Below are 24,540 nucleotides of genomic sequence, written 5' to 3' on the forward strand. Positions count from 1 at the left end.
CATTCACCATGACAGTGCTCTGTTTAGGAAAACACATGAGTCAAATCTAGCTTTTTAAAAACTAATAAAGTAAAAACAGATGATGACTCATATGATAAAGTACTTTTAATTTTACACATATGTCTCCAATTATCAAAGAATCTTACTCCGGTTGACGTGTTCTTGGTTTATACATCAAGGGACAGTGGTGCCCTAACCGGTTTGGCTCAATGGATAGAGTGTCCGCCTGCGGACTGAAGGGTCCCAGGTTTGAGTCCAGTCAAGGGCATGTACCTTGGTTATGGGCACATCCCCAGTAGGGGGTGTACAGGAGGCAGCTGGTTGATGTTTCTCTCTCATTGATGTTTCTAATTCTCTATCCCTCTCCCTTCCTCTCTGTAAAAATCAATAAAATATGTTTTTTAAAAAAAGAGACAGTGATGATGAAGAATCTGGCTTGAATCTAGGCTCCACTACTTATTAGCTATATGTCCTTTTTTTGTTAAAAATTATTGAAATAGACCCCATAACTAGTTTGATCTCTTTGAAATCATGGCTAACTTTAATAATTTGTTCTACAAACCACCTTGATTTGATATTAAAAACTCTGTAGGGTGGGGCTGCCTCTTTTTGACTTCATATTTTAACCCAGGTACCTAGTGCATGCCTGGCTTGGAGTAGGTGCTCAACAAACATCTGTGAAATAAATAAGTGGATGGATGGATGGTTTATTATCTGAAGCTGTGAGTCTAGTCCATTTATTTTCTTTTCAGATGGTTCTTCCCCTGAATATAGAACCATTTCACTCACCCCATCAGGTCCAGTCCTGCCCCAGACTCAGGAACCCAAATTGCATCTAATTCTAGGCACTTGGTTCAGCCTTGTGAGAATCCCTGCCTTCCTGTGAATCTTCTGGCAAGTCAGAAAGGCTTGCAAAGTTGATAGTTGAATCTTGGAGGATGATTAGAAACTTCTCACGCCACAAAAGTCTGAGAAAGGCATTCTAAGATATATAGCATTATAAGGCAACTAGAGGCCCCATGCATGAAATTCATGCACTGGGGCGGAGGGGGGGGGGTCCCTCAGCTTGGCCTGCACCCTCTCCCAGTCTGGGAGCCCTCAGGGTATGTCTGACTGATGGCTTAGGCCCACTCCCCCCAGGCCTAAGCTGTCAGTCGGACATCCTTAGTGCTGCCCCAGAGGTGGGAGAGACTCCCACCACCGCTGCTACTACGCTTGCCAGCTGTGAGCCTGGCTCTGAGCACACTGACCATCAGGGGACAGCTCCTGCATTGAGCAGGATCGGGCCAAAATCAGCTCTCTGACATCCCCCATGGGATCCCAGATTGTGAGAGGGTGTGGGCTAGGCTGAGGGACCCCACTGGTGCACAGTTGGGGCCTGGGAGGGATGCCGGAGGTTGGCCAGCCGGGGAGGGACCGTGGGAGGGCTCCAGGGCTTGTCTGGCCCATCTCATTCAATCCCGATCAGCCAGACCCCATCAGCAAGCTAACCTACCAGTTGGAGAGTCTGCCCCCTGTGGTCAGTGCACGTCATAGCGAGCGGTTGAATGGCCTTAGCATATCATTAGCATATTATGCTTTGATTGGTTGAACAGATGACCGGGCAACCAGGCACTTAGCATATTAGGCTTTTATTATAAAGGATAACATAGAAAGTGCAAAGATGTGAAGGGATGAGAGATTAACCATGTATAGGACTCACAAGTCCTTTAATATTATTAGAAAATAATATTTGTAAAGCTGAAATTATAGTAAGTGCTAGATACTAAAAGACACTGAATGCCAGGAAAGTAGTTTAATTTAGTCATTATATAATGGGGTGCCTTTGTAATATTCTGACCAGATGTGACATGACCGTAGAGGTACTGTAGAAAGATCTTTCTGGCAATATTATGAAGGAAGGGTTAGAGAGACTGAGACAAGAAGCAGAGAAACCTGGGAGAGACCAATGCCGCAATTAGGTGAGAAATGGTGAGGGTCTTGCAGGCTAAAAATATGTAATAAAAAAATTCTTGCTTGATAACATAAATTTCAGAACTTAAATCTGCAAGTGTTGAAAGGTTCAAAAATGAAGTTTTCCAGTTCTGGCTGGTGTTACTAAGTGGTTAGAGCATTGGACCATGCACTGAAGGGTTGTGGGTTTGATTCCCAAGGGCATATGCCTGGGTTGCAAGTTTGCTCCCCATCCCCTGGTCGGAGCACATGCGGGAGGCAACCAATCAATGTGTCTCTCTCACATGGATGTTTCTCTGTCTCTCTTCCACTCTCCCTCCCTTCCACTGTCTCTGAAAAGCAATGGAAAAAATATCCTCTGGTGAGGATTAACAGAAAAAAAAAGTTTTCCAGCATGTGGTCTCTATAAATAAAGATGCATGCCTCTAATTCATAAGATACTTTACCCAAGATTCGACCACATATTGGGAAAATAAAAAGCATCCAAATTCGCATGCTGATTAGTATTTTATTATCTGTCATGACGGTTCTATTTATTCATCTTTATGAATTTGCTTCTCCCAGTGGATTTTCAGAACATTGCCTCTTCCACACACCACATAAAAACCTGATCTTGCCAGGTGACCTTTCAAAATAACTTTTCATTCTTATGCAAATATAACACATTCATATTTGTATTGTACTTTGAATTCCACAGTAACAATGTCTGTTACCCTGTTTATGCCTACACAACTCTTTAAAGAATATAATGTGAGATTTCTTTTCTTGTTCTCCAAATTCATATGCCTTTCTTTGCTATTATTACATCCCAATTCTATGAACAAACACGGTCTCCTCAGATACATTTATTTAATGAGGGTTATAGTGTTTATTTATGTTTACTGAGGCTTCAGAGCATATATCTGACACAACCTGTGGTTAAGTTGTTTCTACATAATTCTACTGCATCAGTATTTTTATTCCCAATGTAGTTGTATGAAAATTAGGTTTTTAAGATGGAAGCTTTATTAAAGATAGGAATAATCATATAATACCATTAAATATGGTATTAGGATTGAAATAGGCTTGCTAACACTGAAAGAATTTATATTTTAACAGCAAAAAAATTAGCAACAACGTCTCACAAACAAAAGAAACTTGTTCTGTTAATTACACATATAACTAACCTCTGAAATTCAGAGTATTTTTTTAAATATATATTTTATTGATTTTTTACAGAGAGGAAGGGAGAGGGATAGAGAGTTAGAAACATCGATCAGCTGCCTCATGCACACCCCCTACCGGGGATGTGCCTGCAACCAAGGTACATGCCCCTGGCTGGAATCGAACCCAGGACCATTCAGTCCGCAGGCCAACGCTCTATCCACTGAGCCAAACCGGTTAGGGCTGAAATTCATAGGATTTTGTGGCCTTTTGGATCTCCATAACAGACAGATATGAAATATTCAACTAAGTGTTTATCAGTATGACAGTATATCTTGTGATTTTGCAGTGGTTTGTTTTTACATTCTGTTAGTATTATTTCATTATTTCTAACATATTTCATTCTGTTAGTATCCCCAGTCGCCCCTGAAGGGGTGCTATGCCACAATTTTATAGACGGGGGAACGGGCTTGGAGAGGCTAGATGACCTGCCCAAGGTCATACAGTTAATCAGCAAAGTGCCATGAGATGAACACAGCTGTTCTAGTCCAAGCCCAGCAGTCTTTTTCTACTGTGCACCTGTTACTTGCTAAGATCTTACATTTGCCAACTATCAGCTGGTAGGGAATATAAAGACTGGTAAGATACGGCTCTTGCCCTTTGGTTAGAGATAAAGTATAAGCACAGCCAGCAATTTTAAATATTTTTTAAGTAATTTATAAAATGAATAGAGGCGGTGAGATCAGAGAAAGGAGAAATTCTTGCTAGAGTGATAAAGTTGTAGCTAGTTTATAGTAGCTTAATAAAGTATACTGTATGTAGTATACTATGTTTATTTTTCTGCTCTTTAAATACATATGACTTCACTGCTTTCGACTTGGAAACAAATGAAAACAATGATAAGAACTATATTTTCTAAAGAAGTAGATGTAAACTATTGGTTCCAATACTATCTTCGAAATAAAGGGTAGAAATATAAAGAAACAAATGATAGAATATTTATAAGAAAAGGAAATGCTTACACAAAGTTTCAAATAGGTAACAGCTCTCCTTTTGCTTTTCAAAATGGCCATGTAATAATTTTGGCATGGACAAATTTGGGGCTCAAATGGTAGGAAGCAAGTTTTCTCAAAATAAGAGAAAGTATCAAAGTAACACATGAGTTCATATTCTCATTAACCCTCAGTTGTACCCATGAGCCTTTTATATTTGTCCCATTTTCGACATTATATGTTTATTTATGTATCTGCCTCTTGCATTAACCTCTCAACTGCTTGAGGATCATTCCCAGCACTATCACAGCACCTGACACATATTAGATGTTCAAAAATTGGTGAATTTTATTGTGATGAATCTGGAAGTTGATAGTCCAAACCCTCTCAATTCCTAAGCACTGGTGAGCTCTAATTTGGCCAGATAACTTTTAGCCACTAGGACTAATGGGAGGTGTGTTATTTGTTATATATTTTCTTATTGTTAATCCTCACCCGAGGATATTTTCCATTGATTTTTAGAGAGAGTGGAACAGGGAGAGACAGAGAGAGAGAAACATCAACGTGAGAGAGAGACATCGATTGGTTGCCTCCTGCACATGCCCGAGTAGGGCCAGGGGTCAAGTCTGCAACCCAGGTATGTGCCCTTGACCGGAATTGAACCCAGGACCTTTCAGTCCACAGGCTGATGCTCTATCCAGTGAGCCAAACCAGCTAGAGCTGTTGGCAGGCTTTTACTAAGACCAACACTGTGGCACAAATGACTCTGAGTACAAGTTAGCTGTAGGCTAGAGTCCATTCTCTTAGCATCATGAGAATGTTTCCATTGTCTTAATAGCATCCTTTCCCCCATCACATCTCATAACTATGTCACCTTCATCATAAGAACTAGCAAAATGTAATATTGCCTAATTTAATATGCATTTATTAATCTCCTGCCATGTCTCAGCAGCACACTGGTTACTAAGGATACAGAGATGAACAAGAAGCATCTGTGGAGCACGCTTTACTGGCCAGGCAGTGTGCCAGGCACTGAGAATAGTTGGTTCCTACTCTCATAACATTTATATGGTATTTCACATTCTAATGGGATGGAAAGAAATGAGTTGTGACAAGTGCAATAGAATTGAACATAGAGAAGGGAGCAACTAATTCTGATACACGGTGACAGAGGAATCTCCTGAGAGAGAACAAAATTTGCATTTGACCTTGAAACCTGGATGGGGCATCCTAGCCTAACAAGGATCCCTTGTATAAAATGCACATTTGTGCAAACACACACACACACACACACACAAACACACACACACACACACACCTACCTCTGCTCTATTTTTATCTCCAATGAAAACTAGAAAGTTAATTAGGAAATAAAAGACAATTACATTTAAAATAACTTACAACAGCATAGTGTTGATTCTATCAAATAGTTATTCTTTCAAAGAATATTTCTTATCATTGACCAGTTAATATATCAATCACAGACCTCTTTTTTAAAAATAAAAATGAAACAAGAAAACATTGGATAAAAAAAGGAAAAGAAGAAACAGAGGAATAGAAATATAAATGGTTTTTCACAACTTTGGACTTTTCGTAGTAGTCTTTATGTTTAAGTTAGAAAATAGTGCCCCCTTGTGACCAAAAATCAGCAAATTGGGCATAAAGAGCCCAATTGAAGCAAACCTTAAGCAAGTCTCCAGGAAGGAGGAAGCAGGAAAATGGGAAAAGACTGCCCCTTCAGGAAGATGTTATTATTACATTTTTACGTCAGAAATTGCTGTTCATAGAGACTTAAAACACTTCTTTGTTCATGCTGTTGTGGTTAATTCTGATTATATTTTATTTATTTTATTTATTTTAGAGAGAGAGAGTAAGGGGGCGGGGGAGACATCGATTTGTTGTTCCACTTATTAATGCATTCATTGGTTGATTCTCAAATGTGCCCTGCCCAGGGAACAAACCCACAACCTTGGCATATTGGGACGACACTAACCAACTGAGCTACCCAGCCAGGGCTTAATTCTGATTATTGATTCTAATTCAAAAGCAGATTTTTATTTGATCCATCCTGTAGGAAAATAATTTTTTAAAACCCTTCTATTATGTTTTTCTACATCTTCTCTATGTTCACTTTTTTCCTTTAAAACATGTACCAGGTGAGAAATCGTAATAAATATTTTAACCTATTTTTCTAAAATTATCAACTTCAATTAGATTCTGTTACACTGTGACAGAGGTAACATGTTTGGAAAGTAAGTGGGGATTTGGAAAGACAAATAAAATAAAAAATTAGGTAGTCAAAGACAATTTTTAAAAATTAAATATTTTAAAATCAGCTGCCTTTAATATTACTCCCAAATTTTCATGGACTATGTAAAATAATGGCACAGTCATGAGTTACTATTTTAGATAACCACAACTAATAGGTGTTGTCCCCAAGTGCCAAAGACTGACATTGTTTGAAGGTGTAAAAGGACAACCCTACCAAGAAAATTTACTATCTAGAAAAATGCTGAAGCAAATCACTGATCAGCCAATTTGTTTTCATCCCTAGGAAACAGCAGACTATAAAAGCAAAACAAAAACATAGCTTTGCCTTAAGGCGGGGGAGGGTGGGTGGGTGAGAGGTAATCAACCAAGGACCTTGTATGCATATATGCATGGTACATGGACACAGACAATGGGGTGGTGAGGGCCTGGGATGGAGGGTGGGGGGTGGGGGCGAACTGGAGGGGGTCAATGAGAGAAAAAAGGGGGACATATGTAATACTTTCAACAATACAGAATTATTAAAAACAAAACAACAAAAAAACACACACAGCTTTGCATACACAAAGGTATATGAGCTTAACCTAAGATTACGATGAATTGATACTAAGATGGAACTAATGCATTCATCCAATTCTCCTGAATAACAGTAATAATAGCTCTTATAATAATTATTGGCTGTAATATTTATGCAGGTTTTACTCTTAGCCAGGCACTCTACATATATTATCTCATATGCTACTATTGTTATAATTCACACTTCACAGATGAGGAAACTGAGGCTTAAAGAGTTCAAGTAATGTGCCTAAGACCAAGTCATAGGTCAGATTTCAAACTCAGAACTGGTTACTACCTCTTAACCACTGTTTGTTGGAAGCCAGGACTGATACTCCCAGGCTCTCTCACACTCCAACCCTCTGCATTTTTTTTTTTTAAATATTTTATTGATTTTTCACAGAGAAGAAGGGAGAGGGACAGAGAGCCAGAAACATCAATGAGAGAGATCGATCAGCTGCCTCTTGCACGCCCCCCACTGGGGATGTGCCCGCAACCAAGGTACATGCCCTTGACCGGAATCGAACCTGGGACCCTTCAGTCCGCAGGCCGACGCTCTATCCACTGAGCCAAACCGGTTCGGCCAACCCTCTGCATTTTAAGTTATATCAAGTTTGGTCCTGGACATTCAGTTAACCGGAAACAGCTGGCTAGAGGGCAGTCTTCCACAGGATGCAATCCCCAAGGTTCTCCACAACACTATTATTAAGAGAACCCATGGGAATCGTTTCAAGAATCAAAAGTCAAAGGGGAGAAAAGCATGGTATTTTGACTAAAGAGAGAAAGACCAAGGATTTGGTTTGTGATGCTTCTTTAGATTCTTCTAGAGGTGAGGAGTTAGACTTTCTGATTCTGTGAAGTGTAGTATCAGATGATACTTATATGTTCTAGAAACTGGAATCCAGTTTTGTCCTGGCTTGCCTCTCCAAAGCTCTATGGTTTTAGGTCTGGTGTGGGATGGAATAGAGCGGCCTAGTGTGGCCCAATCCTGGGAACTCATGTTCCTCCTCTCAGTTCATCCATAGGCCACATCATAGTCTTATTTTTCCCTGTCTCCACATTCCGCTGTCAAAGCTCTTCTGGAGTGGATCTGTGCCCAGAACAGGCACCAAACTAGTATTTGTTGAATCAGTGGAGGAAGTAACACAAAGGAGCCTTAACTTACAAAGTGGGGCAAGCTAGATAAAGAAAGAAGGAGGATATTTCAAGTAGAGAGAACAACATGTATAAAACCTGGGTAATGTGCCCTGGCCAGGTGGTCAGTTGATTCAAGTGTCGTCCCATACACCAAAAGGTTCTGCATTTGATTCCAGGGAAGGGCACGTATCTGGGTTGTGGGTCGATCCCCAGTCAGGGCAAGTGTGGGAGGCAACCTATCAATGTTTTTCCCACAGTGATGTTTCTCTCTTGCTCTTGCTCTTGCTCTCTCCCTTCCTCTCTCTAAAAATTCAACAAAAACATATCCTCAGGTGAGGATCAATTTTTAAAAAACTGGGTGATGGGAACTGTTTAGGAACTGCAATGGCTGGAGCAAAGGCCGTGAGATATAATGGGGAGGTTGTGCAGCTTAGTTACAGCTACGAGCCAGGACACTGTAGCCTGCAAGTTTTGGTTGAATCCTGGCTCTCACCAGCTGTGTCTTTGGGCAAGTTATATAACCTATCTGTACCTATCTCATGGTATGTTAGAAAGATTAAATGAGCTATAGCATAAGAAATGTTTGGAACAGTGCACTAAATAATTGTGAATTCCTATGATTCTCATGTGGGCGAGCAGTGGGTGGTGGGGTAGGCAGGGGACAGGTCCTGGAGTTTCCTATGTAAAAAAGGAGAACATTTATGCCAAAAGCCATGGAGAATTTTTGAAGGTTTGTAGGAAGTGGGGAGTCAGGGTGTGATTTGAATTTTGGAAAGGTAATTCTGAGATGGGTAGAAGGGGACTAAACTGAAGACAGGAAGACCAGTGAGGCGGCCATTGCAGTGCTCCAGATGAAGAGGATCAAGACTTAAACTAAGTTAATTCCAGGTGCAGTGGAGAGGGGAGGGAGCCGCTCAGTGAGAGTTAGCAGGTCTAACCACAGGAGTTGGCCCTGACCATGTGAGAGGGAGGCTGAATCTCAGTGTCAGGTGGGGCTTCAGGGTGGTGAGGGTAGCAATCACTGAGAGTGGGAACAGTAGGAATGAGCTGGGTTTGCAGGAAGGGGAAGAGTTTCATCTTGTTCATGGTGTCTTAATCTTGGACATGTGGAGTTTGCAGAGAACAGCCAAGCTCCAATGCCTAGTAGGTGATGGATGAACAGGTTTGGTAATTCAGAGAGATATCAGGCCTCTGATAAGAACTCTAAACATGATTAAGTGAAGCTGTTTACACTTCTGGGCTGAAGAACAATAATTGGGGGGCGGTTATTTAAGATGCTATCTATGCCTTGATTATAGATATTAATATGAAAAAGATGAGCAAACCCCATCTGGAAAATGGGTGACGTTAGAAGATTCTTTTGGCAAGTCAGGGACGTTATCATTTATTGTCAGACAGTAGTGACTAAAACAAAGGCACTACCAAAATTAAAGACTCACCAATCATTGATTTATTCTTATTTTGAGGATTTTGTTAGCTGACCTTTGCCCGGCCTTTGGCTGGAACATATAATATCTATTGACATTATTTAAACGTGCGGATATGGGTGCAAATATTCACATATGTGTGTGTATATGTGATGTGTTTTTAATTTTACAATTTCAGTTATTCAGCAAATTTACCATGCCTCTGCAATTTTTCACATTTCCCCCACAGGTATTTCTGATGAATACATAACGCCAATGTTTAGTTTTTACAAAAGTGTGGCAGAATTGAAAATGACTCAAGAAGAGTATGCTCTGCTTACAGCAATTGTTATTCTCTCTCCAGGTAATTTTGATGTTAGATTTTCATTTTTATGCTATTTGTTCATTTTTCCAGTATAATCATAATAATGTTTATTAAAGAAAATCTGAGAAACACAGAGACAGAAAAAAAATAAAAAGGCCTATAATCCCACTGCTTCAAATTGAATCATGTTAACATTTCAGTGTATTTCTTCTCAGCCTTTCTTCTAAACTTCACTTTCATTCAGTAAATGCATTTTTAATACCTACTATATGCTAAACATGGTTCTAAACATTGGGGAATGTAGAAATAAAGAAACAGGCAGGCCACAGCTGCATGGAGCTCACTACATTCTAGTAGGGTAAGAAAAACAACAAATGAAGAAACAAATAAAAATAATTTGTAGTGATTATTGAGGTGGCAAGTGCTACAAAAATATAAAGATGAGACTATAAGGAGAGAAAGTGGCAGTAGAATGTTATTTTAACTAGTGGTCAAGTAAGGCTTTTTTCAAGGGTTATTAAACAGGAGCCTAAATGAAATTATGTACATACTTTTTAACATAATAGAAAGCATACTGTCTTTTAAATTTTATTTTATTCATTTATTTTTAGCCCATGTCACATCTATCTTAGTTCTTAAAAAAATATATGTTTTAATAGGTTTTTAGAGAGAGAGGGAGAGAGAGAGATAGATAGAAACATTGATAAGAGAGAAACATCATTGATCAGCTGCTTTCTGCAAGGCCCCCTCCTCCCCCCACTGGGGATGGAGCCTGCTCCCTGAGCATGTGCCCTGATGGGGAATTGAACCAGTGACTTCTTGGTTCATGGATTGGCACTCAGCCACTGAGCCATACCAGCTGGGCTATTTTATTTTTTAATCCTCACCTGGGTGTGTGTTTTACAGATTTTTAGAGATAGGGGAAGTGGGGGAAAGAGAGAAAGAGAGAGAGAAAGAGAGAGAGAGAGAGAGAGAGAGAGAGAGAGAGAGAGAGAGAGAAAGAGAGAAAAGAGAGAGAGACATTGATATATGAGAGAAACATTGATCAGTTGCCTCCCACACAGACCCCCACAACCTTTAGGTGCATGGGATGACACTCCAACCAATGGAGCCACACCATAATGTCTTGTTTTAAAGTACTTTTCTTCAAACATCTTTCCCTATGTCATTAAAAAAAATTATACCGGAAAGGTTTATTGTAATGCATGCATCGTATTCCATTGAATCAATGACCAATAATTTACTTAATTTTTGCCATATGTTTGGACATTCAGAATACTTCCAATTTTTTGTTGTTCTAAACAATGTTGAAATGAATACCTCTGTATATGTATTTTTCTATTTTTTGCTTATTTATTTGGGAGTAAGTGATGCCACATTCATAATTTGTGGCCTGAAACCATTTTATATATGATATTAATTAAGTCAGAAGCTAGTTGTTACTTTGTTGTACCATAACAAATTATAATTAAAAAGAAGAAAAACATTTCTTCTTTTATTGATTTATATTTTTTATTGATTTCAGAGAGAAAGGGAGAGGGAGAGAGATAGAAATATCAATGATGAGAGAGAATCATTGATCAGCTGCCTCCTGCATACCCCATACTGGTGAATGAGCCCACAACACGGGCATGTTCCCTGACAAGGAATTGAACCGTGACCTCCTGGTTCATAGGTTGATGTCCAGCCACTAAGCTACATTGGCTGGGCAAGAAGAAAAACATTTTGGCAGTATCTACTAAAATGTTACATGTATAAACCCTACATCCCAAGTTCCAGTCCTTGGGTTATGCCCACCAGAAATGATACTTATGCTCACCATACATGCTACTTTGGGGGCATTAATTGAAAGGGGAATTTAGGGAGGCCTGTAAATGTTCTACATCTTGATATAGTTGTGATTATATGAGTACATGTAAGTGAGTGTGTGAAAATTCATCAAGTTGAACACTTCATTTGTACATTTCAACTGTACAACATGTGTGAGTTACACTTCAAAAAGATTAGCCTTCCCTGGCCGGCATGGCTCAGAGGTTGAGTGTCGCCTAGGAACCAAGAGGTCACAGTTCGATTCCTGGTCAGGGCACATGTCCGGATTGCAGGCTTGATCCCCAGTGTGGGACACGCAGGAGGCAGCCGCTAAATGATTCTCTCTCATCATTGATGTTTCTATCTCTCTCTCTCCTTTCATATATATATTCTAAAGGTTAGCCTTAATATAATTATGCCAAACCTTCCACTTTTTAATTTTATTTATTTTTAAAAATATTTTATTGATTTTTTTACAGAGAGGAGGGGAGAGGGATAGAGAGTTAGAAATATCGATGAGAGAGAAACATCAATCAGCTGCCTCCTGCACACCTCCTACTGGGGATGTGCCCGCAACCAAGGTACATGCCCTTGACTGGAATCGAACCTGGGACCCTTCAGTCCACAGGCCGATGCTCTATCCACAGAGCCAAACCGGTTAGGGCAAACCTTCCACTTTTAAACTTTGTTGTTTTATGTTAAACTTCAAAACAGACAGACAATACATAAAGGACAGAGAGGCCGTGGAGAAGCTTCAGGAACCTCTGCTTGACGTGCTGCAGAAGCTGTGCAAGATCCATCAGCCTGAGAACCCCCAGCATTTCGCCTGTCTCCTGGGCCGCCTGACGGAGTTGCGGACATTCAACCACCACCACGCGGAGATGCTGATGTCCTGGCGCGTCAATGACCACAAGTTCACGCCGCTTCTCTGCGAAATCTGGGATGTGCAGTGAGGAGCACCCAGGGGCGGGGCCGGCCCTCTGTTTTCCTCCTATCATAAAGCCGATGTGAAACTTTTCCTTCATTTCATTTGTGCCTGGTTTCACACAAGAATTTTGACGAATATTTATGCAGTAATTATATAACTTCCACAATTGTAAATACGGGGCTAGGTAGAATGACTTTCTCTACTTGTATTTTACACGGCTTCAGGGAATCTTTTCTTCTAATTGGCATGCCCTGTTTGCCTAACTAAATCGTTACTTCAATTCTATTTGTTGAAATAGGGAAAAATCTCAGTTTGCTCTTCATCTGCCCTTATTGCATATATTTTATTAAACAGTTGTGTGCACTTTTGGCAATAAACTGAATATAATGGCAACAGGCTTTTATTTGAGAACAGAAATTGAAAAAATACACAAACTCTTATTTCTTTAAAAGATGAATGACATCCTATTGAGCCCAAGGGGGTAAACTACAAAAGGATAAGCTCTCACAATACTAATGCTACATTTTTTCATCCCTGGTGAAGCCCTGGTGAATATTCATTTATTAGTACTAGACCTCTGATCATTTCATTTTCTTTGAAGTTCAAAGAGAATAACATGCAGAAAAGTTAATGATTATCATATAAAATATTCCCCAAGCATATTAGTTATGCTTTTAGGGGGACTACTTCCCGTAGTCGAGTCTTGAGGCAGCATTTACAAATTCAGAGTATGCAGAGAGCTCCAGTGATGGGACAGCCCTTTTCTCTATTGAAAGTGCTCATTGTGGGTTTCAGTGCATATAATTAATCATTTTGTTTTGTTTGCTTTTGAAAAACACTCCTTCAGCCTGGTGCACAGCTATTGTATACTTCCCCCCAAAGCAGGAATTAGTTCATTTCCTTCCTTCATTGTTATACTGTTGCATTCTCCCTCGCATTATCCTTTGGTGAATACAATAAAACACCTTCTATAAGTAATGGGTTTATATCTCCCTTTCTCCTGAAGTCAGCCAAAATGGAGCTTGCTTAGCAAGAAAGGGTTTTCTTTTTGTATTACAATACTAGGGCGACCCTGACGTCCTAAAAATAGCCGGTCAGTGGAAAAGGGAGTGAGTTGGGGTTCCATCAGTTGGGTTCCATCTGCTACAACAACAACAACTTGAATCCCCACTAAGTACAAGATTCTTTCGCTGAACTCCATGGGGGAGTCCAAAGATGATTAAGACACAGGGATTGCCTGGAGGGGCTTACAAAGAAGCACAGAGGAGTGTTGTATGGACTCAACTGGGAAAGTCACCTGGAAGAGGTGGCGCTTCCCTGGGCTTTGAAGGATGGCCAGGTCTTGCATGGGTCAAAGTAAGAGGGAAGGGTAAAGTGAAAAGAGGGGTGGGGGGGAGGAGCAGGAGCAAAAGGAGGGAGGCGGGGAGTTGTCCAGATGTTAAAAGACCACAAGTAATCTAGGAGAGGGAGAGATAAGGTGCACAGTCCCTTTCTAAGCCTCAGTCTTACCATTATAAAATGAAGGCATCAGCACCTGCCATCTAAGGGGGTTTAGCTGATGAGCGAAGAGTAAGTGGGAAGTTGCAAGAAGCCCACCAGGGGAGAAAGGACATTTAAAACAGAGAATTAAACTTCTGGAATGCCTGAAGGAGTAGATCCCACTTGGGGAACTGAGTGTGGTGTCCAGATCACAAGGCATCTGTGGGGAAAGTGGTGGGAAATGAGCTGGAGCTGAAGGGCTACTGTGGACATACAGAGTAAGGAGTTGATCCTATTCGTCTGGGTTTATTCAAGCGGTCAAGACCTTATAAGAGCAAATAATAATGCTTGTCATGGGGAAAACCTATTGTGATACAATAAGAAATATATTTTTGGTCTTTGCCCCCAGTTTCTGACATGGAGCATCTAAAACCCTTGGAATTTCCTAAGTGGGTAGGAGCATCTTTCATTATTCATAACAAGCTCTTTTTGACTATATCTGTGTTTATGCTAATAGGATAACTGTTTGTGGAACTCTACCTGCTTTTGGATGGGAGCTGACTACCAGAGGAACCAACTGTGTTATTAGAGGGCTAGTACTTTCAGCCCCATCCCAGACCTCTTGGGGAGGGGAGAGGAGCCCACAGATAGTGGTCAATCATTAATGATCAATAAAAATACATTAAAAACATGTATACATATATATTTTAAAAAAAATAGTACTCTGATTTCCTCAGGGAAACCACTCCCTTTCCTTGTCCTAGTGATTCTACTGCAGCTTCAGAACTGGAAATCTGACTCAGGTATAACCAATCAGAGTATCACACATCTCAAGTCATAGTGAATGGTTTAGGATTGGGCAGGTGACCCATTCAGAGCAAATGAGATATTTTGCTTGGAGTATATGTAGGAGGTAGGCAGTATTGATCATTTATTTGTGTGTGTTGTCTTATTGTTCCAAATTCTTTACTCGTTTCCTGCAGTGGAATTACATGCCTCGGGCGCCTTTGCCTGGTGATTTGTGCTGCCTCTCATAAGAGTAAGCAGCATATTGGTCCCAGCCCATAGATGTTGGGCTTGTCCATGTGACTTGCTTTGGGCTGTGGAATGTGGGTGGAAGGGACAGTATGCCAGTTCTGAACTGAGACCTCAAGGACATCACATGTTTCTACCTGTGGTCTTGCACTTTGCCATCTGCCACGAGAAGAGGATGCCCTGGATGAATGCAAGTCCCAGAATGAGAGACAGAAGGAAGAGACCTAAACCCAGCATACAGCTTAAAGCCGTGCCCTTCCCCTCCACTGTGAGCTAACTTGCAGATCCACAAGCAAGAACAATCAATGTTTATTATTATAAGCCACTGAGAGTTGGGAGTAGTTTATTATATAGCATTATCACAGCAAAATGCTAAATAATATATCCTATTTGTATCCAGATCATTCCTCCCCTTCCCTCTGCTTGTATTGGGGTGGGAGGAGGGCTAACCCTGCCTGCATTTTATAGGGTCCCTGTCAGCTAGGTGTGGTTAGGTTCAGTCAATGGAGGGAATTGGTGGGAGATTAAAGGACAGAAAGGGAAAACCCAGGGTATCCTCGCTCTCTCTGTCCCACATGGCATCTCTGGTAATGACTGACTCTTCTTTTGGGCAAGCCCTACCCTATTGCTGATGCCGCAGCCTTCTGGATTGCTAACCTCTAGAAGTGTAGTGGCTTCCTCATGTTGCTCATCTCTGGGTTGTCTCATCTGCTCCTGTTTATTGTCTCAGTTCTTTCATCTCTTCTGAAACCAAGTTCCTGTGTTAAATGTCCTCTTTTTGAAGTACCTCACATTTTTTGGTTAGACTTGAACCTAAGAGAATGTAGAACTTGAACTGCTGGAAGCCATCTTTGTAATCAGAGGAAATCTGAGCATAAAGCCAATATAAACAGCAGAGCCATTTGAGGCTGCGTTCTGGTTACATGATTCGAAATCTTAGGTTGAGCTTTGCCTAAAGCTAGAGAGTTCTATTCAGGGATTTCAATTACATGAGCCAATTATTCCCCTTTTCCATAAGTGAATTTGAGAACTTTTTCCTATCATATATAACTAAAAAATTCTTATCTCATAAAGGGACACTCTTGTTGGATTTAGGGCCCACCTTAGTCCAATATGATCTCATCTCAATCCTTTAATTATATCTGCAAAGATCTTATTTCCCAATAAGGTCACATTCTGAAGTTCCAAGTGAACATGAATTTTGGAGGGGGTACTATTCAACCCACCACATACCTAATATTTTAGTATTAATAACAATGGTTACATAAAATTGTATATAATTGAATTACTTATTTATATTTGTCAATGTAAATTGGTAACATTCTTTTAAGATAGAGCTTAGTATTGTTTTTAATGTAGCTGGTTCTCAGTAGATTATCTGCTGAATGAGTAGCTTAATTGTGCATTAATCAAGATTTCTATTGCCCCCAAACTTCATCTAGTATATTACCCAATGCACAATCCATAGATTGACATTCAGTACTGTAAAAGCATTAAAAACAGCAACAGAAACCACAAAAGGCAGAACAAAACAACTAATAAACCAACAGCAAAAATAAAAAATCTCCAGCTATGGTATATTTTAAACAATGGAGCATTCCTGTAGGGCTGTGAAAGAGCCAAATCATATTTCAATATCCACAGGGTATATGAGAGAGTCTCTACTGTATTCTGTAGAGAGGTTTAGTCAGATGAATTATTATTCCTAATGTAATAACTTAAAATGTAGATTTCCAAGCCCAATACTTATTAAAGTGGGGTACATCTTCACAATTCTGGGAAAGACAGAACTGATAGACTTTGTCATTTGATGGAAGCAAACTGCAAAGCTCATTCTGCATGTTACGACAACTATGTCAATTTCAAGTAAAGTGAGAATCTCTGAAATATGGTTATTAACCTAACCACCAATTAGAAAATCTACACATGAAAGTAGATTGCAAGCTCATTAAGTGGAGCCTTCAATTACTAATTGCAGTGTTTAAATCAAGGTAGGTAAGATGGTGAATGCACATAGGGAGTGGGTTACTAACTGGGAATTAATGTAAAAGTGAGGTTGGGAAAGCAACAAGAAGAACAGTTTTTCTTTTTTATAAGATATGAAAAGCAACAACAATCAAAGAACTCCTCACCCAATCCCCACATTTAATGAGAAGAAGATGGGCTTAGAAAGAAGCAACTTGCATATACTGGCTATGGATTCACTTTCCAACATAATCTATAATAATAAAAGCATAATATGCTAATTAGACCAGACGTCCTTCTGCATGTCCTTCCAGACTAAGCTAGGGCTGCAAGGGAAACCTGGGTCCCAGGTGCCAGAGAAAAGCCGGTGCCAGCAGCTGGGGAAGGAAGGCCTACTCTTGTACAAATTTTGTGCATTGGGCCTCTAGTATCTTATATCTGTATAAGGAAGAAAAGTTATCAAAAAAACAAACAATGAGAATAAAAAGGAAGCAACCATAAAATATACGGCTGCCAAAGTTTCAGTAAATGGTTTAGAAATATTAAGTGGTGTGTGTGTGTGTGTGTGTGTGTGTGTGAGAGAGAGAAAGAGAGAGAGAGAGAGAGAGAGAGAAAGAGAGAGAGAGAGAGAGAATAAGACACCACAGAAAGAGAATATTTATGTATATACCTCATATAGCATAGTTTCAAATGTTTAGGCACATTATTTGCATGTAAGAAACAATAAAGAATCTGTTAACTAATGACTCATCCAACAAGATCTATATAACAAAACTAGAGGCCCAGTGCACAAATTTCGTGCATGGGTAGGGTTCCTAGGCCTGGCCAGCTATCAGGGCCAATTGGGGCCTTCCGGCTGCCGGCCAGGACCTCCCTTCCTTCTGTGCCCCCCCTCCCTGGTGGTCAGCACACATCATAGCGAGTGATCGAACTCCCAGTCTCCCAGTCGAGCTCCTGAGGGGACACTGCATATTAGCCTTTTATATATATAGATATACTTACTTAAAAAAACCCCACACATATATTTTTATTGATTTCAGAGAGGAAGGTTTTAAATAGAAACACTATAAAACAGGTTGATTTGAACAACAGTCCTGTAAAAATGGATCTATCAATTTTTAGATAGTCATGAACAGCAAAGTGCTCTGGGACAACTGTTGGGCATCAGGTTCAATTAAAACTTATATGTCAACCTTTGATGACCATCTTCACCCACCCACCCCAAAAGATAAGCTCTGTGAGAGCAGGACCCCTGTGCTTAGGGTGAGTCTGGTGAAGAACAAGTGCTCAAATAGTATTTGCTGGATTGATTTCTCAAATGTGTATCTCTTGCACAAATCAATCCAATCAGCTGCAGACCTAACCCTCCAAATAGCTTCTGAATATCTCTACCTACATGTTCCTCTATACTTGAAACTGAACACACCCCAAAGCAAAATGCATTCTTCTTCCCTCAAAGTTGTTTTCTCTGTATTCCTCAGACGGGTATCACTGTCACCTGGTAACCAAGTACTGACATGTCAGCCTCTTCGGTTTCTCCAGACACTTCTTCCTCACCATCCCTTCTGAGCTAGTTTAGGTAACTGTCATCTTTTAATTTTTAGAATTGCTGCTGGTCTTACTCCTTTCTTCAAAAACCCTTGAAAATGATTTTTTTTTTCTAAAACACAAACCTGTTCCTACCAGTCGCTCCTTATAATCAATTCCACTTGCCTATAAGAAAGAATCTAAACTCCTTAGCACTTACTGGGACTTTCATCTGTGCCTACTCCTCCAGCCTCATCTGTCTTCCTGACACCCAAACTTTAGTCATTCATGATGACTATTCCCAGGACATCCTGGACCTCTCATCTCTGGAACCTTGTTGTTCTGCCTGGAAAGCACTCCTTACTCCCAATTATCCTTCCTCTTGGCAGATTCCTGTCCATCCTGCAAAATTCAACTTCTTTCAAACCTCTGACCGTCCCCTCCACGGTTGTTAGGGGTTCCTCTCTTCACAGACCTCCAGACTTCCACTGAGCGCTTTGAAAGCAGAACTATCTTCTTCATTTTAGTCACTTCCTCATTGTTATTGACAAGTGAATGAATACATGCTCGCGTGAGAGACCACCATTCCAGGTCAATCCCCACGCTTTGCAGACGGGGAAATGGAGTCCCAGAGAGGTGACAGGACTTGACAAAATTGAACTAACAAGCAGAGACGTGCCAGGACTCCAGGTTTTTGTCCATTGCTTTTTTTTTTTTTGGCTTTTTTCTTTTTGGGCAATCAACAAGCCACATTTACAGTTATGACAGATCTATCTATTGTTCCATTAAGTCCAATCTCTGCTTTAAGTCACCCCTCAGAGCTAGTAAGCATATCTCATTGGGTTGAGCTTAATTTTTCTCCCCCTGCTCTTGCGTTTTCTGAAGAAGTGGCGACATCCCCTTTTTGATTTTGCTTGTGGCCTGAGTTACAGGATTCCTTCCCTTCATCTGCCACCCTTCCCCGTGGGAGAAGAGGGGCCTCTCTCTGAAAGGTTTCTACTGGGACGCCCATTCCTGCCGGGTGACAGTTCCTCTCCGGAAAGCAAGGCGCCCTCGGTGCAGCCAGATCCGGAGTTGAGTTAAGGGTGGGAGGGGCTCTTCGCTGATCCGGAGGAAACTCGGGACCACGCCCTCAACAATCGGGGAGACATTCCAGGATGGGAGGCTGATTCAACCCTCCTGCCTATGGGGACGAGTGGGCGGGGCTGCTGCCTTCGCCGAGGGGCCAGATGGGGGGGGGGCTTGTGCTGCAAACCCAACCAGTCCTTCGGGCGAAAGAGAGGCGTGGACGCTGAGGTCGCCAGCCTCCAAACGCCCCCTGCGGACTCAGAGGCGCGCGCAAGTCTCGTGCTCCCGGGGCTCTGGGGGCGGGGCCTGCAGCCACGCCCACGTCCCGCCCTCTGATTGGTCCCTTCGAAACAGGCGGCGGCGGCGGTTGGTCAGGGGCGTGCCGGCGCCGCACTGATTGAGCCGAGATGTCGCCCCGCTGCGTGCAGTGACCCTCCTGCGGCGGTGCTGGTGAGTATGTCCCTGTTCGCCTTCTCTTTTCCGCGCGAACTTGAACTCGCCCCGCTCGGGGCTGCCGGGCCTCAGCCTACGGGCTCGAGATATCCCCCGCGCTCAGCCTAGTAGTCCCAGCGGCGGGTAGGATGCGACCCCTAAACTGGGAAGCCAAGACGCTCTGCGATTGGCCGGCTGCGGGAGTCGCGTGCTCGGATTGGCTCCTGGCGCCGTCAAGGTGACGTTAGCCCTGCCTTTACCTGTCTTCTTTGGTGCGGTGCGAGGGCCAACAGGTGTGCTAGTGTGAGGAAGAGGTACCGAGCAGCTGCCACTTTTAAAAATATATGCATATTTTTATTGATTTCAGAGAGGAAGGGAGAGGGAGAAGGGATAGAAACATTCACGACGAGAAAGAATCACTGGCCGGCTGCCTCCTGTACGCCCCACACCGGGGATGGAGCGGGCCACCTGGGCTTGTGCCCTGACTGGGAATCCAACCGTGACCTTCTGGTTCATAGGTCGAAGCTCAATCTTGGAGCCAGCCCGGCAGGGAGAGCCACTACCGCTTCTGCTTTAGAAGCTAAACAGGGGTCAGAGCTTGGAGCTATCTTAGGGCTCCCGGGGTGCACCCCCATTCCCCAGCGCTTAGCACATTTAGAGTCACCTGATGCCTCCACATCACGCTCTGAAGGAATTGATGAAGTCACAGGCTTTGCAGAGAGAACCATGCAGTCATTTCCCCTTCACTCCCTTCCCTATTTGTCCCCCGCAGTCCCTACAAGGCCCTCATCTCTCAGCTGGAAGGAACAGGGAGGTATCACTGGAAGCTGCGCGGGAAGCTTACCTACCCGCACCCCTCTTTTTGCAAGGCTGCGTGGGTGGGTGGATGGGTGGGTGGGGGTGCCTGTAGATCGCCTTGGAAATGGGAGGAAAGTTTTGGAGGGTTAACTACTCATCTTTTCATACCAAGGGATTGAATCATACGGATTTAGAGTGCTCCCCTGTGATGCATGGTGGAGAAGTAGATGGAATCGTTACTAAGTGAAGAGATGTTTGTTTTTGCAGGCCCTGTCTAAGCCAGTTTGGGTTTTGCTTGTTTGTGTGGAGAGTGCTAATAACTACTGTCTCCAGATAAGCAGTTTTTTGAACTGTCATCTGATCATTTCTCTTGTACTTAAATGATTAGGAATTGGAATTCTTGCCAGCTCACACTCCCTCTGGGAGGAGATTGGAATGGATTTGAATGAAGAAGTGGAAACTCTGGTGATAATCTTCTGGAGTAGATGCATGTCTGTCTGACTCATTTGCTTAAAAAACTCATTAAAATCCAAGGTGCAGCCCTGGCCGGGAGGCCCAGTTGGTTGGAGCATCAGTCAGGTACACCAAAGGGTTGTACCTGATTCCTGTCAGGGCACATACCTAGGTTTTGGGTTCTATTTCCCCAAACCCATTGATGTTTCTCTCTCTCTCTCTCTCTCTCTCTCTCTCTCTCTCTCTCCCTCTCTCCACATTCTCCAGTGAGAATGAAAAAAACTCCACAGTGTGCAATGAGTAGTAGACGTCTTTGCCCCAGCCAGTTTGTTCAGTGGTTAGAGCATGGGCCTGCAGACCATAAGGTCCTGGGTTCAATTCAGGTCAAGGGCATGTACCTTGATTGTAGGCTCCTCCCCGGGGCCCCATGTCGGAGGCAACCAATCGATGTGTTTCTCTCACATCGATGTTTCTCTCTGTCTTTCCTTCTCTCTTATACTCTCCCTAAAAGTCAATTGGAAAATATCCTCGGTTGAAGATTAAAATAATAATAATAATAAAAAAAAAATAATAATAATAATACATAAATAATAGTAGGTGTCTCTGCTATTTTGAGATTGAAAGTAATACTGTTTCTTTTTAGTTTAGCGGAGCTGTATGTGGGTTCTGAAATCAGACTTTACTATGTGTGTGAATTTAGGCAAGTTATTTAATCTTTCTAAGCCTAAATTTCTTACTCTGTAAAAGACTGTTACTAATAGATCCTACCTTATTGATGCAAGGGCTGTTCTGAGGATTAAATGAAATAATCTACATAACTAGTTCAGGACAATGCCTGACACACAGGTATCATAATTTCTGTGCTGTTTAATTTGTGTTACATGTTTCATGTTTTCCCCAAAGGGCGGAGAGGAGCAGAGGTGAAGGAAGTGCGGAGGTATGATAGTTATCATTCACTGATTAGTACATGCAAGACACTTCAGTAGTATCTGGCACATACTAAACATTCTTGATTATCAAATACATTATTACCTGGAATGTACCAAGTACGATGTGCTTTACTTACATTATTGTTAAACCTCATAGTAATCTGCACTGTAGTTGGTGTTATCTCATTTGTTATCGATGAGGAAACTGAAGCTCAGAGAAGGGACATAACCTACTAAGTAAGGTCCATCAGAATTCAGTCCAGACTGCCTCACTCAAACATCTAGCTTCTTTTTTGTATCATACTGCCCTTGCATTTATATTCCCAGCATTAGGCAAACTTCTCTGCACAGAGTTGTTTGTGAGTTCATTTCTGCTATATGGGTTTATTTTGATGCTTCTTTAATTAAAAAATAATAAGAAATAACTTGTGATGGTAAATCAAAGTGTGTGATAAGAGAATAATGTCAACAATATACATGCTATTACTAAAACACTAAATGAGCCCCGTGATGTTTGGAGAATTGGTCAGTTCAGAAATAATGTTTCCTAATTTATATTTTTGCAAAAACATTTAGTTTTTGCTTATTCACTATATTTTTACTAAACAGCACTCCTCCATGATCTTTTTTCCCCCTATAAATCTTAATTTAAATTTGGAGATAAGAAAGTTCAGTTAAATACATTATTACCTAGAATGTACTGGGTATGATGTGCTTTACTTATATTGTTGTTAAAATTTTTTTCAAGCTAACTGTTGATGAGGGAAGTAAGGAATTAAGGTTACTATGTATTATGATAATTGTAATTTCTTATAGTAACATGTCTGTGTATGTTTTACTTCCTATTTTTGCTTTCTCTACTTTGGTATCAGATATACCTTTCTATACCAAATGAACCATGTGATGTACAGAGGATTTGAGAAAATAGGAAACTTGAGTCTGTCAGTTGTCTCAGTTTCCATACTTTTAATTGAAATTTAACTGCCTTAGATAAATGCCTCAGAAGTAATGTTTACAAGATACAGACAATAATTATAATTATATTTCTTTAGTGTTTCTCTTAAAAACTCAAAAAGAGTTTTTATATTATTACATTGTTACAAAGTAGGTTGTTTCAACAGAAAGTTACCATGTATTTCCTAAATGAATTACTAATTTCCAAGAATGTAATAAAATGTAGCAGATATGCTAAATGCAATTCATCTTTGATGCTGAAAGCTCCATAGGAATTTACAGTATTATGACCATTATATGCTGGATATTGCTGAAGGGCTGACTGTTAGAGACTTCTTCCTATTGTCACACAGCATAAACTTTTCTGTAAGAAAGTATAATATTAGCTATGGCGAAGGGCTCACTTTATATAGTTTTAAACATAATGACTTTTGTTTTCCGTTGACAAATGACATGTTAATATTTTAGATTTCACCCAAAAAATTGGCTGGTGAAAAAATTGTTTATGTTAAAAAGTTTTTCTTTTTACACACACACACACACACACACACACACACACACAATTTAGAAAACATTGTGACCTCAATAATATAATTATATATACTTTTGGTTGCATAAGATATAATAAACTAGAGGCCTGGTGCACAAAATTAGTGCACGGTAGGGTCCCTAGGCCTGGCTGGCAATCAGGGCCGATCTGCGGGGTGACTGGTGGGGCTATTGGGGGCCCCTGCTGGTACCTGCCTTGGCTGGCCTGGCACCGCCAGCTTGCTGGCCCTGCCTCCCCCCCAAATCCCCCATGGCTGGGTCAGGGCCTGCGGGATGGGAGCAGCTCCTGCATTGAGCAGCTGCCCCCTGGTGGTCAGAGAGCATCATAGCTACTGGTTGTCCCACCAGTTGTTATGCTGTTTGGTAGATTTGCATATTAGGCTTTTATTATATAGGATCTCTTTCCAGATTAGTAGAGGAAGCTGTATCATATTGTCTTTCAAGTGGCTAATTCCTGTATGAATGTCCCATAAATTATTTGAGCAGTTTCCTGTTAATGGACACTTAGTATTGTTTTTCCATGTCTTTGTATTAGTGTCTCTGCGTTTTTGTTTTCCATAAAGTCTTTTAGTCTGTCATATATAATGGCAAACTGATTTTAAGTTCTTTAAAAAATTTTTTGCATCCCACAGAATTTTATGACAAATTAATAATTCTGTCTAATATAAAATTAAGTTATTCAGGTTGAATCTCTGCCAAACATTGAAAGGAAAATTTCAAATAAAAAACTAAGACTCCCAACAAATGAACAGTTTATATCTTTTGCAAGTAATGTGTGATGTTTTATTAAACTGTGAGAATCTTACTTCTTTCTCTTCAAAGTCTTTATTTGGCT

The 24,540-nt window shown here is 41.0% G+C and overlaps 2 protein-coding genes across 4 annotated transcripts in view; both read left to right on the forward strand.

Annotated features, from left to right (window-relative positions):
- Window positions 1–13,494, forward strand: part of NR1H4 (nuclear receptor subfamily 1 group H member 4) — a 69,014-nt gene extending 55,520 nt beyond the window's left edge. For all 3 annotated transcript variants that reach the window (XM_070410897.1, XM_070410895.1, XM_070410896.1), the window contains 2 exons: window positions 9,705–9,818; window positions 12,303–13,494. In XM_070410897.1, coding sequence (XP_070266998.1) covers window positions 9,705–9,818; window positions 12,303–12,541 — 353 coding nt within the window. In that variant the 3' untranslated portion in view covers window positions 12,542–13,494. The remainder of the gene's footprint in view (window positions 1–9,704; window positions 9,819–12,302) is intronic.
- A 6,499-nt stretch (window positions 13,495–19,993) lies between these two features.
- GAS2L3 (growth arrest specific 2 like 3) overlaps window positions 19,994–24,540 on the forward strand; it is a 31,127-nt gene continuing 26,580 nt past the window's right edge. Inside the window, exon 1 of the mRNA XM_070407942.1 lies at window positions 19,994–20,040. The gene's annotated coding sequence lies outside the window, so the exon portion shown is untranslated. The remainder of the gene's footprint in view (window positions 20,041–24,540) is intronic.

The sequence above is a fragment of the Myotis yumanensis genome, unplaced genomic scaffold, assembly GCF_028538775.1.
Source record: "Myotis yumanensis isolate MYYU_CA2020_CCGP unplaced genomic scaffold, mMyoYum1.0.hap1 SCAF_3, whole genome shotgun sequence".
Taxonomy (NCBI): Eukaryota; Metazoa; Chordata; class Mammalia; order Chiroptera; family Vespertilionidae; genus Myotis; species Myotis yumanensis.